This window comes from Sebastes umbrosus, chromosome 6 (genome assembly GCF_015220745.1).
Source record: "Sebastes umbrosus isolate fSebUmb1 chromosome 6, fSebUmb1.pri, whole genome shotgun sequence".
NCBI lineage: Eukaryota > Metazoa > Chordata > Actinopteri > Perciformes > Sebastidae > Sebastes > Sebastes umbrosus.
Window position 1 is genome coordinate 24,003,301 of NC_051274.1, and position 16,999 is coordinate 24,020,299.

The 16,999-nt window shown below is 39.3% G+C and overlaps 2 protein-coding genes across 2 annotated transcripts; one reads left to right on the top strand and one right to left on the bottom strand.

Moving 5' to 3' along the window:
• Positions 1 to 544: 544 nt before the first annotated feature.
• smc5 (structural maintenance of chromosomes 5) lies at positions 545 to 13,927 on the top strand. The gene is made up of 24 exons (XM_037773805.1): positions 545 to 799; positions 3,652 to 3,793; positions 4,098 to 4,150; positions 4,378 to 4,540; positions 5,272 to 5,406; positions 5,499 to 5,639; positions 5,748 to 5,909; positions 6,469 to 6,540; positions 7,205 to 7,460; positions 7,624 to 7,778; positions 8,500 to 8,613; positions 8,751 to 8,845; positions 8,931 to 9,063; positions 9,411 to 9,584; positions 9,717 to 9,886; positions 10,053 to 10,176; positions 10,495 to 10,617; positions 10,737 to 10,862; positions 11,026 to 11,121; positions 11,573 to 11,677; positions 11,816 to 11,935; positions 12,186 to 12,365; positions 12,960 to 13,055; positions 13,395 to 13,927. Exons 1-24 carry the CDS (start codon positions 639 to 641, stop codon positions 13,527 to 13,529), a joined length of 3,231 nt encoding a protein of 1,076 aa, XP_037629733.1. The 5' UTR covers positions 545 to 638; the 3' UTR covers positions 13,530 to 13,927.
• Positions 13,928 to 14,486: 559 nt separating this feature from the next.
• On the bottom strand, positions 14,487 to 16,321 carry c6h1orf194 (chromosome 6 C1orf194 homolog). The gene is made up of 5 exons (XM_037773315.1): positions 16,110 to 16,321; positions 15,124 to 15,240; positions 14,907 to 15,022; positions 14,724 to 14,815; positions 14,487 to 14,587 (listed from the first exon to the last, which is right to left on the bottom strand). Exons 1-4 carry the CDS (start codon positions 16,182 to 16,184, stop codon positions 14,731 to 14,733), a joined length of 393 nt encoding a protein of 130 aa, XP_037629243.1. The 5' UTR covers positions 16,185 to 16,321; the 3' UTR covers positions 14,487 to 14,587; positions 14,724 to 14,730.
• Between the last annotated feature and the right edge of the window lie 678 nt (positions 16,322 to 16,999).

A 16,999-nucleotide genomic window follows, 5' to 3' on the forward strand; every position in this document is an offset into this window, starting at 1 on the left:
GAAATAAAGTATTATATCCTCCTGAGACCCAGCCCATTGACATGTGTCCTCGGTACTGGAAATTTTGTCCACATGCTTATCATTTTACTCTTTTGACTTACTCTATCAACCCCTGGTATATTGTAAATAGGACATCATGGGCTTTCCATTGATATGGCATGTGTTTTTTTAATCAATTTGAATGTATTCTTGGTTTAATATCACTCTATGGCCATAATCTGTTAGTTTTTGTAGTCTTTTCACACTGAAATGGTCCTGTTGTCCACTACAGTGGACATGCTGTAAAATAAAAAATAAAGTTTAAAAAGCCTAAATTGAAAGATTTTCTTTTAACCTTAAATAGGGAGGAAATCACACAAAAAAAAGTAATTGGAAGACATTTTTTACTCGGTTCCCAGGAGGATATATATAAAGAAATAAGAGAGGCTTCATCAGTCTGTCTGTGCATTGTGTCTCGCGATAATAAACGTTAGCTTTGACGATGACTTCACTCTTTGTATATACACGTGACCTCTTTTGTCCAATCAGCTCTCAGTGAAGACTAAGGAGAAGCGCGCGAGGGAGAACGAACCGAACGTTCATGTGAGGTTCCGGTGGTTCCTTCAGTTGACAGCTCTCTCTTCTTACTCCCCACCACCATGGCGTCAACCGGCAAAAAACGGAGAAAAAGTCACGCTACCAGCTCTCAAACCTCTAACAGCATAGCGAACATGCTCACCGGCAGTCAGCCCGACGGAACCGGAGCTGACAGTCGTTTCGTAGAGGGATCCATACTCCGCCTCGCCATGAAAAACTTCCTGTAAGTTACTAACTACCTCCTCAGCTGTCAGTTAACAACACAGACCAACGGCTCTAACTACCTCCTCAGCTGTCAGTTAACAACACAGACCAACGGCTCTAACTGCCGCCGGCCTGCTGGAACATCACACACACCCGGATGATAAGCTATATCATCAGCTAGCATACATGCTAACATGTTAGCTCTACCCGGCTTTGTATCAGGATGCTGTGATGTATATAAACATCAGCAAGTCCCACTGAGATAAAGCTGCTAGAAACCAGCGACATGTCAGACTGTTATTATGTAAAACTGTCACTGTAGGTCACACAATCAAGTCCAAAATCATATATTTAAAGTTACAATTAAAGAGTTAAAGGAACAAATTCAAATTAGGTCTTAAATTGATTTAAAAAAATACTCCTGCTGGTTTATAAAGCACTAAATGGTTTAGGGCCACAATACATTTCTGATCTTCTGCTATGTTCTGAACCATCCAGACCTTTTAGGTCATCTGGATCAGGTCTGCTTAGTGTCCCCAGAGTCACAACTAAACATGCAGAAGAAGCGGCGTTCAGTTTTTATGCACCAAATATTAGTGTAATACTTCAACAAGACCACAAACTACAGCTTCCAATATGACCATAAAGTTGGGAGGTGAGGATTATCAAACAGGTGTTAATCTTGGAGGCTGCAGCATGGTTGGCTGTCAAAAAGCTTTAACTAGTACAACCAGATGACCAGGTCCTAAACTTTGAAGGATTGTATGTGTTTTAAGAAGAGCTGGCCAATAATTCTAACTCAGGGATGCACTGATCCGAATACCGATACCTGGGCTTTGGGTACCGGCTGATACCGAGTACCGATCCAATACAGGTGTTTACTTAATAAGCTGTAAGCCTCACTGTGTGGAAGTGACTGGCATCATTCGCATCATGTGTAACATAGGCTGGACTTGAACATTGCTTTCTTAACATTGTAGAACAAAATGTAATGGATAAATACCTAGACATTTTTATTGAATTTGTTATTTATTATTAAAATAGTAAATGCGCTCCAGCAATTTGGTAAAAAAGTCTTCTAAATCTTCTTACAATTTAAAGGGACTGTTTGTAACTTTTTACAGTTATAAATCTACCGGGTCGGGATCCCATGCACGCTCGCGTGTGGCCGCAGCCTCTGCTCCTCTGCCTTCTTGCCTTCACTCACACACACAGCGCGCGTTCTCGCTGTCTCGCTCCACCTCTAGACGTGCATGCGCGCTCACTCCACACCGCAGAAGAGTTAGTTTAGCTCTGAGAATATCTAGTGAATGAACAGTGGACGTTTGTGCAGAAATAACTGCTGCAGCTCCTCCAGACCAACAGAGGTTTCCCGTGTCTTGTGAAGTGACGGAGCTCCACACCGAGAAACGTTATCATCTCCGACCGGGTGCCGGTGTCTCCCTGCGGCCGCAGTCGGGAGACGATAACGTTTCTCTTACAGAGAAAGCCAACACTAGTATCAGCACTGATTCAGGGAGAGACCTTCGTCTGGTCAGCTAACATTACTGCCAAGCAGGTGAAATATAGAGTGATATTGTGGTTTTAGCTGACGAGTGTCGCCTCACTGTTTTGAGTGATGCTCGTTCATGTCTATTAAGAGCGAGCAAGCGCGAGCCCGACGCTGACTTTCGTTGACTTAACGGCCACAAGTGTCGCTCTTAACACAATTCTGAAAGTTACAAATAGTCCCTTTAAGTGTAAACCTTTTTGTAATGCAGCAACAAATTGGTCCAAATTTAAACAGGAATTAAAAGTCAATTATTCAGCTATTTGAGTCAGTATCGACCCGATATCTGATCTGGTATCGGTGTCGTTGCATCCCTATTCTATATGATAATTTACCATCTTTTAGTGGAAACATATCGTCATGAAATCATAAATCGAGATATCATTGTACACCATTACGATGTCTAAATTGATAATAACAAGCACAGACTAACTCAAATTTCTCATCCCAGTCAGTGTCATTTGAAGATTGCAGTTTTGTTTTGACATCACACTTTACATTACGGGCAACCTTCCAGTAAAAAGCTTCTGCAACCTTTAAGCTCCATTACCCAGAATACAATAGTGCATACAGCTCAGGACAGGGTTCTCTGCATAATAATGGAGAAATCATAATGTGCAAAGGTCCACTTGGAGCCCACATGTTGGTTAATATAAATTGTAAGTAGTGTTTTCCAGTGTGCAAGATTTTCTTCATTCATTCAGCTTTATTGTTCAACTCCTGCGTACCTACCCAAGAATTCATCTTATGGGAATACCCTAGTGTGCATGTAAACATAGTGTCTAGCTGAACATATCCAGTTATATTTTTTTCTCTATAATTTCACTTGAAACTGTTATGTTAATTTTGCACAAAAGTTATTAATACAATGAGAAAGTACTATTCATTTGTCAAGTATTTAATTCACACAGATGGTTATTTCATATAGACTATTTATTTATTGAATTACCAGAAAACATGCTATATTGGGATATATATCATTATTGAGATATGTAATTACATAATCAGGATAGAAGATTTTGGCCCTAGTTGTAAGTACTTAGTCTCCCTGCCTAAACAGATACTAAACAGGTCCTAGTCATCTTAACAGGACCCTTTTTTATTGGACCTCTCATTAGCATGGTCTTGATATGCTTTGTTGAATGAATGTGGAATTGTAAACCACCCAGATCCTGATGCATCTTGTCTCATGATCAATTTAGTTAGTACATGAACGCCATACTTGTTTATGGTATTTACTGTATGAAATGGTACTCCTGCTAGTGCTCTCTGAAGATAAATCACTGCATATAAATATAAATATCTACCTTGTGCTCTAACAGGACCTACGACTACTCTGTGGTGCATCCTGGACCTAATCTGAACATGATTGTTGGAGCCAATGGAACTGGCAAGTCCAGCATTGTGTGTGCCATCTGTCTGGGTCTGGCTGGCAAGACCGGTATCCTGGGCAGAGGTGACAAGGTAAACAACAGAATGACACAGACGCTTGATCAGGCCTTGATTTCTTTCCAAAAGACCAGTGGATAAATACAATGCATAATATAAGGTTAATAGATTATAGGTTTTCAGTTGATGGCAACAGCAGGAAGTTGGCGATAAGCACTGTTATTTGAATGCCTTTCATTGTCCTTTTACACTGCGTGTGATGGTTTGTCTCAGATCCCTGAACCAGTGTCAGTCAAATTATTATACAGTTAGTTATTTTATCTGACAAATAAATTAATTCTGAATATTAATAAAACTATGTGTAATTTTTTTTCTGCAGGTTGGGCTCTATGTCAAACGCGGGTGCCATAAAGGATTTATTGAGATTGAACTGTAAGTTTTGTGAAAAAGTTTGCAGACACACGCTGTTACTTTACTAATAGCGAGCTATTGGGTGAAATACATTTGTGCATTTTTTAACAAAACACAGCATTTTAGAAATACAGACAGTTCAACATTAATGTTGTTACAGCCATTTAATGATTTAGGAATAATTATAATATGTGTTTTTTCCTACATGTATCTGATTGTAGACTCTATTCTCTTTGTTGTTATTCCAGGTACAAGACCGGTGGTAATGTCATAATAAACAGAGAGATCCATGTGGAGAACAATCAGTCGCTGTGGATGTTGAATGGAAGACACTGCAACCAGAAAGCAGTGGAAGAAGAAGTCAAGGCGCTGCGTATCCAAGTCAGCAACCTATGTCAGTTTCTGCCTCAGGTATGTTTGTGTCCGTTAGAGTAACAGCTGCTGAAATTTTCAATTTCTTTAATTTGTGCTGTCACATTGTGGGATATTTGCACAGTGCAGGCATCACTTGTGTGAATAGTACCTGGTTTGTAATCTAAATATTTCACGGCTTTGTTGGATACTCGATTCTGATTGGTCAAACACTACATTCTACGGTCTGTTATTTCTTTAGAGCAGGCCGTTGCTATGTATAACAAACCGTTGCTATGGACGCAGACCATTTTTGTGTCAAATTATTGATTTCTTATAGGGCTGTCAGTTGATTAAAATATTTAATCGCATGATTGTCCATAGTTAATCATGATTAATCGCACATTTTTTATCTGTCCAAAATGTACCTTAAAGAGAGATTTGTCAAGTATTTAATACTCTTATCAACATGGGAGTGGACAAATATGCTTGCTTTATGCAAATGTATGTATATATTTATTACTGGAAATCAATTAACAACAAAAAACAGTGACAAATATTGTCCAGAAACCCTCACAGGTACTGCATTTAGCATAAACAATATGCTCAAATCATAACATGGCAAACTCAAGCCCAACAGGTAGCAACAGCTGTCAGTGTGTCAGTGTGCTGACTTGACTATGACTTGCCCCAAAACTGCATGTGATTATCATAAAGTGGGCATGTCTGTAAAGCGGAAACTCTTGGGTACCCATAGAACCCATTTTCATGCGGTTGGTTTGTCCCGACAGGAAAAAGTGGGAGAGTTTGCCAAGATGTCCAAAATTGAGTTGCTGGAGGCAACAGAGAAGTCGGTGGGACCACCAGAGATGTACGAGTACCACTGTGAGCTCAAAAACTTCCGCAACAGAGAACGAGAACTGGAGGTAAACATAGTTGACGAAGCAATGAAGGCAGCATTGCAGACCTCAAGCTCTTTTGGGGTTTTCAGTGTTGTTACTGGTTTGTTTCCCTTTAGAACATTGTGAAGGAGAAGTCCAGTTTCCTGGAGAAGGCCAAGCAGAGGAACGAGAGGAACAAACATGACGTGAACCGTTACTACGAAAAGAAGAGGCATCTGGACGTGATTGAGTTGCTTGAGAAGAAGAAACCATGGGTGGTGAGTGGTGGGAATGAAACACTGTACGAGAGGGAGAGACAAATAAACACAGTGTGCAGTAAAAACTGAATTCTTTTGTTAGCTCTGGTTCTTTCTGTCTGATTCTAGGAGTACGAGACCACCCGTAAGGAGCTGGAAGGCGCGAAGAAGGAGCGAGACGAGGCCAAAAGGCAGCTCTCTGCCCTTAAGCAGGCCCAGGCGCCCATGCTGAGGAAAATCCAGCTGATTGACAACCAGCTGAAGCCCACTGAGGCTCAAATAAAGGCCAAGGTGAAAAAGCAATTACTCTCTGTTAGGTCTACAGTGTGACCGCTGGGTCTAAAAGAAGAAATAGGGTTAATGATTTGTTATTTTTTGTGGATTACTTTAATTCTATTTAGTACTTGTGATCTGTGTGTATCTATGTAGCTGAGAGGTCTAGCCAATAGCTCTCACTGATCAATCAAGTGCACTTGAATGGTTTTATGGAGAGCCTCTTTGGGCATCCACAAGGATTTCACATGAATTATAAGCACATTATAAATGAATCAGAGCATTATGTTGCCCACAGAAATGCATAATAAAAATGTGAAGACATTTTTTGAGTGGCACACTTGAGAATCCCGCCAGCAATTTAGGATATAGAGTGGGTTTATTTCTTAAATACATCTTCACTGAATGTGAAGCAGGAGTAATTAAAATTTAATTATTACCCTTTTGAAAGTAGGCTTACTGTCGTCATTAAAATGAGAGGCTAGGATTTTTAATGTTTTTCTACAGTACAATGAATACTGGAATGTAATGTCTGTGATATTATCATGATGATAGCTGTGAGCGGGTTGTTTTTCAGACTGCCACCATCAAAGAAGCCTCTCTGAAGTGCAAACAGAAACAAGAACAGTTGGACCGTAAACACAAAGAGGTGAGGCGCGTAAAGAGGAGGAAAACTTACAGCCATTAAAGCTGATAATAAGTAATCTGATGTTATCGTCTTTTATAACTTTCACAACCCCTCTGGTAGACTTGACAACGTATGGAAGCCAGTTGCTTTTATCTTGGAAAAAATCCTGCAATTAAAGTAGATTTTCGATCTGTGGCAAATATTGATTTGCAATATGGATTTATTATCATTTTATTTAGATATTATTGAACAGACGCTTCATTTGAAATCAAAACCATTTTGTAACAATGTGGAACATACAGTGAACATGCCACTATACACTAAATTTACTTCTATCCTGTCTCCTTTTGTATTTTTCATGTTTCATTTTATACTTCTTTTCACACTTCACATTTGTTAATGTCATTATTGTGAAATAAACCCTGACAGGGCGATGGTTTATTTCACAATAATGACCCACTAGCCGTACATTATCCCACTTATTACACAGCTAATTACTTAAGAAATCAATAATTTGACACAGAAATGGTCCTCCAGAGTCTGACATCAGAACTGCGCCCATGGCAACGATCTGTTATACATAGCAACGGTCTGCTATAAAGCAATAACAGACCGCAGGACGCCGTGATTGACCAAACAGAATTGAGTATTCAACAAAGCCTTGTAATAATGTTCTTCTCTACAGATTGAAGATATTAAACAAACGCAAAGGCTGAAGCAGATGGAAGAGGAAGACCACCAGAAGCGAATCAGCAACACCAGACGGACCATTGACGACTTGAAGGCAGAGCTCGCCAAAGTTGGCGACCAACCCGATGTGACGCCACGGATCAATGCTGTCAACATCGAGCTGAGGACCATCCGAGAGGAGAGGGCCAAGATCGACGGAGAGAAGGCCGACCTACGCAGGGAGAAGGACAACATCAACGCTGAGTCCAAAAGTGAGAGTTTCCCACAAACTATTCAGTGTCTTTACATAAACAAAGCTGTAATTATTTAACACAAGATGCTGATAACATACGTACCAGTGTCCGTCAAAGACAGTGTAGAAGTTCAAACTCACAGAATGTGGTTCATGTAGATTGTGTTTATTGTAATTGGCAGTGTTGGTGAGGAAGCTCAATGACATGAACAACATGATGAACGCCAAAGAGGAGAAGCTGCGAGGACGCCACAGGGACACGCACGCCGCCCTCCAGTGGCTCAGACAGAACAGACAACTCTTTGATGGAAACGTCCATGAGCCCATGATGCTGGTGGTGAGACCATGTCAACCATGTGGATACAACTTTATTTTAGCATTTATAAGCAGAATATAAACATTTAATAAAGTGTTTATAAGACACTATATTGTAGCTATACTGTACGTGTATATAAGCAGATATGAGTGTTTATTAATGTATTTGTCAACAGCTATAACTCCTCCTGTTGTATAAACACACTATTAATGACAATATAGTAAAACACAGTTGGAATTTGTGGACAAACACTGTATATTAATAAACACTGAGAAATGTCCTTATATACATTACAGTGTATTATAAACCATTTATTAAATATTTTTATTGTGCTTGTAAATGCTAAATCGGGGGTTGAAATAAAGTACAGTGGAAACCACATCACTATAAGTGGATGAGTATTATAACTGAGTTTGTGTTGTTGTGCGTCATTTCTAATGCAGATTACCATCTAATTGACATTTGTATATCTATTACATGAATACAAAGTAATGAAACGGACTGCTTCGCTATTTACTGGCTCGCTGCTAATTCTTCTGCCAGTTGTATAGGAGTGATTCTGTCCCTTTTTGATCCATATAAGTGGTTGATCACTGTAACCGTGATCACTATTAAGAGTTCTTCTCTTAGCTGTGATTTTTCACAAATGTTGTGAATGTTGTTGATTTGACAGCAGACCTTATTGTGATGCTTTTTGTATCAGTTGCATAGCCCACATGCTAATCCTCTCCTCATTCCTCAGATCAATGTGAAAGATCATCGCTTTGCCAAGTTCGTGGAGACCCACATCTCATTCCACGACCTGCGGGCGTTTGTCTTCCAGAGAAAAGACGACATGGAGAAGTTCATGATTGAGGTCAGGCGGCCGGTGCAGATTATGATTATCATGTTGATTCTGGGTGCAAATTGTCAGACAAATCCTAACTTTGTGTGCGACATCCAGTTTTTGCCCTCCTAAATAAGACATTTTGTTTGATCTGTCCCGATGCTTAGGTCCGTGACAAGATGAACTTGAAGGTGAACTCCATTTCTGCTCCGGACGAGTCGTGTTCAAGGCGGCAGCCATCAAAAAGTATTGAGTCCCTGAGGTGAGAGAAAATTAGTGTTGTCTGTGACCATTACTTTTTATGTTTTTATATGTACTTTATGTTTAATTTTCTTGCTTATTTGTAGGCGTTTTGGGTTTTTCACCTACCTCCGCGAGATGTTCGATGCCCCTGATGAGGTGATGAGTTACCTCTGTCACCAATACAAGGTGCATGACGTTCCTGTGGGCAATGAGCAAACTAAATCAATGATTAAAACGGTACGTTCCTCTTCCCACAGTATTCAAGTTCTCTCACAGCACAACAGCAGAGTTTTGGGGAAGTGAATGCAATTTAAAATTCAGCCTCTGTGTTGAAGTGAAAGGTCGGATGTCAAGATAAATATTGTAGGTTAAGACTAGATATGTCACTGAGGTCTGGTAAAAGGCACCACCCATTAAAATCATATAATTGGCCCATTAAATCATTTATTTTGACCTAGTGCCTTTCAGTCGTACATTTTTCTCTTGTTATTTCCCAGCTGGACTTCATATTTTGTGTTATTCTTTTATTAAAAAGGTGTGTCTGCTGACCTTTAGCTTTGTCTTATCATTTTTCTTTCTCACAGGTGATTGAGGAGCCCTACCTCAGGGTGTTATACACAACAGATGAGAGGTACCAATTGAAGAGGTCCCATTACTCCAACAAGATCAGCACCAGTAACTCCGCAGTGCACCCTTCCCAGTACCTCACCATCACTGTGGACGCCGAAGAGAAACGGCAGCTGGAGCAGCAGATGAAGGTAAGGGAGAGACACTGACCCTTTTATTTTAAACTCTAACATTTCATAAATGTAGTATCTGGTACTCCTATTAATATACCTTGAGACATCTCAATATGTTAGAGTTTAACTGTTAACCCCCACTGTGATTAGGCCTGTGAGTTGAAGTTACGAGAAATCGATGAGCGGTTAAAGGTCCTGCAGGCGGAAGCCGCCACACTGGATCGTCGTGACAATGAACTGTTGGCAGAGAAGAAGCACCTCTCTGAAGTAAAGGGCAAAAAGAGACAACTGGAGCAGAAGATCAGCACCAAGCAGGACAGGCAAGTCTGTATTAAGTAGTCAGAAGGCCTAACAGGCACAGAGCGTTTCCCTCTGTATCTTGTAATATGTTGGCATATATGACTTGATTAGTAAATTGTCTCTGTAGAGATGTGTTAGTTTGGTTAATGCAAATATACTCAAATTAGTCTAATTTCATGTGTTTAGTCTGAAGCAGATGGAGCAGAGTGTTATTGACCTGCAGAAGATTGAAGAGGACACTAAAGAGAAAGTTGCAGCTGTCAATTCCCAGAAGGTGACCATAGTGACGGCGTTCATGGCCCAAATGAAGGTATGGATCAATGCTCTTAGAGCTAAGGAGCTGTATATGACTGCTTTGCATTTGATAGCCGTGGTTCGATGACATTTCGATTTTTATGTCTCCGCACCGGCGACAACCGCGGCCAGAGACCTTTATTATTTAATTAATTAAACAGTGAGAAAAAACATTTCTTAAGTTGTGATATATTTTTATGGATATATCTTTTTTTCATGTTTTGATCGTTTTTGCTTTGAAAGTCCTCATAATATTTCTCTTCCCATTTTATGTCTTTGAATGTCTGACGCTCCTTGTACCCTCCGTGTTTCCTCGTCCCTCTGTTGTCTGTAGCTGAGATCCAAGCTGACTATGGAGAAGGTGTACCTGGCGCTGGAGACGGTGGGGCTGACGGCTGAGAAGAACAAGCTGGAGAACGATTGTAGAGATGGCGCCTCTGAACTCAAGACCACTGAGGTAAGTGTTTCGCTTACACCTTTATATGCATTTGTCCTGCTGATATAAACTGCTGTGTTCCATGATCTACTCCTCGTTCTGTATCGCTTGGCATCTGCTAACTGCACGTGTTCTTGCAGCAAAAATGCAGCCGTCTGGAGCAGAGGAAGGTCCAGCTGACAGAACAATGCAAAGGCCTGTTGAAGAGAGCAAAGACGATCTGCAGGATGACACCTGACGAGTCATTACCCGAAGACCTGCGTAATGTTAGTGTTTATTATATCGCTGAGTGAAACAAGCCTCATCGCTTTCTATGGAATATTATTTTTATCATGGTGTCCAGTCACTGCTGTGGAGGCCTTTTGAAACACAAAATATGATTAATATTTGTTTGTAAAATATTCATGGTTCTTGTTTTTGTTAATGCAGGCTTTCAGCAAACTGCCCGACACGCTAGACGAGATCGATGCCATGCTGAACGAGGAGCGGTCCAGAGCGGAGTGCTTCACTGGCCTCAGCGAAAATGTAAGAGAGCTGAAGTTATTTAATCTCTACAGATGATTTGAGCATACATTTTATGCTAAATACAGTACCTGTGAGGGTTTCTGGACAATATTTGTCATTGTTTGTGTTGTTAATTGATTACCAGTAATAGATATATACATACATTTGCATAAAGCAGCATATTTGCCCACTCCCATGTTGATAAGAGTATTTAATACTTGACAAATATCCCTTTAAGGTACATTTTGAACAGATAAAAAAAAGTGAAATTAATTTGAGATTAATCGTGCTTCAATATTTTTGTCGATTGACAGTCCGATTTTTTTTTTTTAAATTTTTAAATTTATTTATTCTTAGCAATTGATTTATTGTTGGCTTTCTTACTTATTTGACCAGAAATCGTGAGTCTGAATACATCGTGGCGTGCACCCTCAGAGTTTTTCTCATTTTAATTCTCTTCTTCTCTTTGAAGGTTGTTGACGAGTACAACAGGAGAGAGCAGGAGATCAAACATCTGGAGAAAGAGCTGGAAGACAAAACCAACGCCCTCAACACCTACCGACAGAACATATCAGAGGTACATGTTATGTCACTGCAGTGGGATTTTTTTATGTAAAGAAATACGGTTCAGTCTGTGATTTCTTTTATGACAGCATATGTGGCCATCCTGTATATAAGTATGTGTGTATAGTGATTTCTGTGTGTGTCTTCACAGGCTAAGGAGCGCTGGCTGAACCCGCTGAAGCAGCTGGTGGAACAGATTAATGGCAAATTCAGTGATTTCTTCCGCTCCATGCAGTGTGCAGGAGAGGTTGATCTGCACTCAGAGAATGAGGTAAATGCTGACGCACAGAAAACAGCACACACACACTGACATCTCGGGGTTAAAGAATGATTCCAGTGGTTTCCTTTAATTCACGTAAGCTTTTGAGGATTGCTCATTGTCCACATAAGATGTTATTGTTATTTGTAACAGTGTTTTTTTGTAAATCCAGTCAAGCTCTAATAGATGTTATGGTCTTTATTTTGGTTCAGGCAATAAGAATTTTAATTATTCCCCCATTAAATGTTGTCTCTCATTGCAGGAGGAGTATGACAAGTATGGGATCCGAATTCGGGTGAAGTTCCACAGCAGCACTCAGCTCCACGAGCTGACGGCCTACCATCAGAGCGGAGGAGAGCGCAGCGTCTCCACAATGCTCTACCTCATGGCCCTGCAGGAGCTCAACCGTTGTCCCTTCAGAGTGGTGGACGAGATCAACCAGGTAGTGCTCTCTCTCTCTCTCACACACACACACACACACACACACACACACATGCAGTCACAAAGGCTTTTCTTTAGTGAGAATATGAACTGCAAAAGAAGCATGACTTATCCTGACTCCAGGAAAAGGGGATTTAGCTTCTTTGTCTCACATTTTAGGATTCATGAGCCAAAATGTAAAGTGCTTTATAAGTGGCCATGTACTGCACCAAAAATGAATCCCTGGTTCCACAGCCCGTGGTCCTGAGATCATGCATGAATCACATTTCATAACGGTTTGTTCTGTCCTCTGAAGATGTTTCTTAATGATTTAACAAAGTGAGCTTTCTCTTTAATAATATCATTTGTTAGAAAAACAGCTAATTTGTCACTTTTTCTGTACACACAAAACAAAACATTAACACAGACAGATGGAGTTGATAAACTCCTCCTGTGTTCAATGATTTTTATATTTTATCAAGAATTTTATAAAAACATTTTAACTGTGAATAATTGATTGCTTTTTTCACTCACTTGCAACCCTACAAGCATTTAATGCAAGAGTTAGTAGTCACCAGTTGTGGATTTGACTGAGACTGATCTCTCTCTTGTGCAGGGAATGGATCCTGTAAATGAGAGAAGAGTCTTTGACATCGTGGTCCGAACGGCCTGCAAAGAGACAACTTCCCAGTACTTCTTCATAACACCCAAAGTGAGTGTTTGTACCTTCTAATGAGTGTGTTCAGATGGTTCTTTACATAGCAAATAGTTGTTTGCTGCTATATTAATGCTCTGGATATCGTACAATGAACCTTTAAATAAGCAGCTGTTTGCTAACATGTTGGCTATATACAGTATATGAACGTAAAAGGTGATGATACAGTATGTCAGTATTGTGTTCTCAGCTTGTTTCTGCTGCCCCCAAGTGGTAAAAGAAAATCAGTTAATGCAAGTGTAAAATGCTTTGTGTGAATCTGCTGTATTATGTGACCCATGAGAGTTTGCACCCTTCAATGTCCTGAACTTTTGCTTGTGCTCTGTTTGTCTTCAGCTGCTGCAGAATCTTCAGTACGCTGACGAGATGACCGTCCTCTGTGTCCACAACGGCAGCCAAATGCTTCCCCCCAACCAATGGGACGAGAAGGCTTTCATCAAACGATGTCTCCAAAGAAAAGCCAGGGCATGAACCCACCATCTCACCTGTCCTGCCCTAATTCAGTTACTGTCCAGTTCAGTGAGTTCAAAATATACAACTGTAAAAATGACGTTTAATAAATGTCATAAATGATTTAGCTGTTCATATAGAATATATTTAATTGTTCTGTGGAAGGGTCGTTCACGAGCCCAACATTATGTCCAAATAGAACGGACATTTATAATAGAAATGTACAAAAAATAGAAATATGTATTGAGCATATTTGTTGTTTTCTCATTTGCACATTTTTCTATTTAGGCAGCAACATGCTTACTCTTTTGATATAAAATATGTACAACTGTTTCTGTACAAGTGATCTCTAACCTTAACAGTTCAAATGCACATGTTTTTATATTTTAATAAAATATTCTTCTGTTTCTGTTCTAAAAGCGTATGTGACATTTATTTATAATATTCATTAAATATCTGATACCTGGTATGCTTTGCTTCAATACTGCTTCAGTATGCAATGCAGTATGAAGTAGGTAATTATATTTTCTGGAAGATTTTTGCATGTTAAATAACTTTGTTATTTTGATCAAACACCATAGAAAATAGGAAGAAAAGGTGCATATGTGTTACGTGTGTCATTGTGTTTAAATGTCTATGACATTTTGGGGCCATCTGCACAGAGGTGAAATCTACAAACAGCAATACAATTGTGCATTAAAAGCCAAATTATGCAGAAATATACCTTACTTTTGTACCTTCATTACGTAGCTACTTGGCCTTTTAAACATACTTGTAATGTGACAGAGAGTGAGCTCAGCTTTTATTCCACCGTGTAGTTTTCTTCAGTGTATATTGAGAGTTGTGGTTAAAGTGATCCTGAAATCAGGCTTTTTTACATTTTTGCATCTTTTTTCACAGTGTTTGCTTTCCATGAATCACCCTTCAGTATTCAGTTTTCTATGTATGGCATTTGGATAAACACAAGCAGTACACAAATTTGCTGAAACAACCCCTTTATTTACAGAGCTCTCATATTGGTGGCAGTTAGATGGTAGTACTGGAAGCGTTATAGAAGCTGCCATCATGCCCCCTGGTGTCTGTGGAGGGAAAAAAGGACATTGCGGATTCTATCGGTCAGGGATTTGAATCCGAAGTTTTAAATTTCTTTATATTAATTTATCCACACAGACACCTGCTGCAATAACTGGGGATCATGATATAACTGAACTTCACCTGCGCTTCACTTGATGCTGTGAATGGAGATCCTCTGTGGATCGACCCACACTCTGATGTCCTCTTGTTCCTTTTCCAGCATGTCCTGCTTCCTGTAAATTCACATTTCAAATGATAAATTAACAGGGTTGTAATGCCACTGCCAACACGATGAAATTGTACTGCCAGGCCACAAACACCCACCTGGGGTCCTCAGAGACGGTCTCCTTCTGGTATAAAATCTGGTTCTTTCTCCAGAAGAAGTCCTTGTGGTGATCGTAGACGGACTTTAGTTGGAAGTCGAGGCTGTCGTTTGGAGCCTGAGGTTGAGAAAAGAGGGGTGCATTTCAAAGTACTTGCGTTGAGAAATTTTCTGGTTTAATAAGTTATGGTCACAATCTTGCATCACCCTGTAGGTTACCTGACGCTCATAATGAATAACACTCCGTCGGAAGCTGGCCAAAGTGGCTGCATCATGGAGACGACTCCAGGGTTCATCCATTTGGGACATATGAGTTGGTTTATCATATGTTTTTCTCTGTGCAATGGGAAAGGAGAATTCCAAATAAATTATTTAATCTACACAATGAGCCAACAATGACTGAGCTAAAACATGGCACACAGGCATGCTGCTTTAAGTAACACCTATAGTGAACAAATACACTTCAAAAATGTAAATGTTTTATACAAAATTTTAAATGCTTTCAAGTATAGTTTGCTTAGATGAGAACCTGAGAGAAATGTGGGACTGTTTTGGTGACTGTATTTTGGGAAAAGATATACTAGATACATACTCTGTATATTTAGATCATCATCATTTAGATAAAATGTACTTTTCTCATTCAATATTTGCTGTGTGACTTCCCAAGGCTTGATTATCAAATGGACAAGGTCCCATGGGCAACTGGTTTGTGTTCATTTAATTGTAACTTTGTTTGTAGATATGTGAATATGCACTACTAAAGCACAGTATCAAGTGACAAGGGTCTTACGACTACTTCAAAGTTGATCCCTGTGTCAAGATCTAGTTTTAAAACCTTAATTATTTCAGCTTCAGTTTTGTGCTTACGTCTTGCATATTCCTTATTGGTGTTTAATCAAATCATCACACCATTAACTATGGGCTATTTCATATTTTTTAGCAGGAACCCATCAGGATATGTTTTACCTAGCAGGTTAATAAGGCTAATTTAAAGGATTAAATTGACAGAATTTAGTAACTAGTTAGGTGATGTACATTCAAAGAAAAGAAAAATAGAAAATAAAGGAATAAAAAATTGAATAGAATAGGAGAAATAGAAAAAAATGTGCTTTATGTCCAGTACCTAAATAATTGTCAGTATTTTGAATTAAATCCCTCCACAGCTTATGTTTTGTTTAGCATGTTTAATCAGTATGAAAACTCACCTGCTGAGGCCTGAATCCGCCGAGAGTGAAGCAGTTTTCAAACTTTGTAGGAGGGAAAGGATCCCGGCCGGACATATTCACTCACAACACGAAGCTCAGCAGACTAAAAACATATATTAGTAACTTTTTTTGTAGTTAGCTTCTCTGCTAACTAACGAGGAACCCCCCTGGAATGTTTACAAACTGGTTTCTAGGCAACCACAAACTTCCGGTTAAACCTTTCAAAAGAATGGTTGGAGAATGTTTCCCTCCTCCCACGTGTCATGGGTCCATGTTAAACAATTTTACAAATTATTTTCCCTCATAAATAAGATAAGATAAGATAAGATATTCCTTTATTAGTCCCGCAGTGGGGAGATTTGCAGTGTACAGCAGCAAAGGGGATAGTGCAAAAAACAAGATGCATCAGCTAACACAGTAAAAAAAAAGAAGCTAAACAAAGTAACAAAATATGAACCATTTAAATAGAAGGAAGTATAAAAATAGGAGCAGTACATACAGTATTGACAATAAACAGACTATTAACAAAATTGCACAAGTGGAAAATGATATTGCACAGTGAGAATGAAATGAATGAATGAAATTCCACCTGAAAATATCAGGTTATTGTCAGTTTTTTGGTTTGTAAGTGGTATGACATGTTGTAAAATGTCAAAACGGCCACTTGATACCTTTAAATAAATGTCCTTTTTTTTAACCACACCACTTTAAAAGCGTGTAAACAGTGCTAAGTAGCCTCATATATTTTCTTGAAGATTAGTAGGTCTCATTCTTACAGTAAATGTCCAAATAATGCTAGCAGACAGTAGGTAAAATACAAGTCAAGTTTATTTCTATAGCACATTTAAAACAACATGAGCTGACTAAAGTGCTTTACAGACATAGGCAGA

Excerpts from the sequence above, each read along its gene's own strand:
- smc5 (XM_037773805.1), top strand. The coding sequence starts at position 639 with ATGGCGTCAACCGGCAAAAAACGGAGAAAAAGTCACGCTACCAGCTCT. Across the intron at positions 7,461-7,623 it reads CATCAACGCTGAGTCCAAAA|TGTTGGTGAGGAAGCTCAAT; the intron begins GTGAGAGTTTCC and ends TGTAATTGGCAG. Across the intron at positions 13,056-13,394 it reads ACTTCTTCATAACACCCAAA|CTGCTGCAGAATCTTCAGTA; the intron begins GTGAGTGTTTGT and ends GTTTGTCTTCAG.
- c6h1orf194 (XM_037773315.1), bottom strand. The coding sequence starts at position 16,184 with ATGTCCGGCCGGGATCCTTTCCCTCCTACAAAGTTTGAAAACTGCTTC. Across the intron at positions 15,241-16,109 it reads GCGGATTCAGGCCTCAGCAG|AGAAAAACATATGATAAACC; the intron begins GTGAGTTTTCAT and ends CCCATTGCACAG. Across the intron at positions 14,816-14,906 it reads ACCGTCTCTGAGGACCCCAG|GAAGCAGGACATGCTGGAAA; the intron begins GTGGGTGTTTGT and ends GTGAATTTACAG.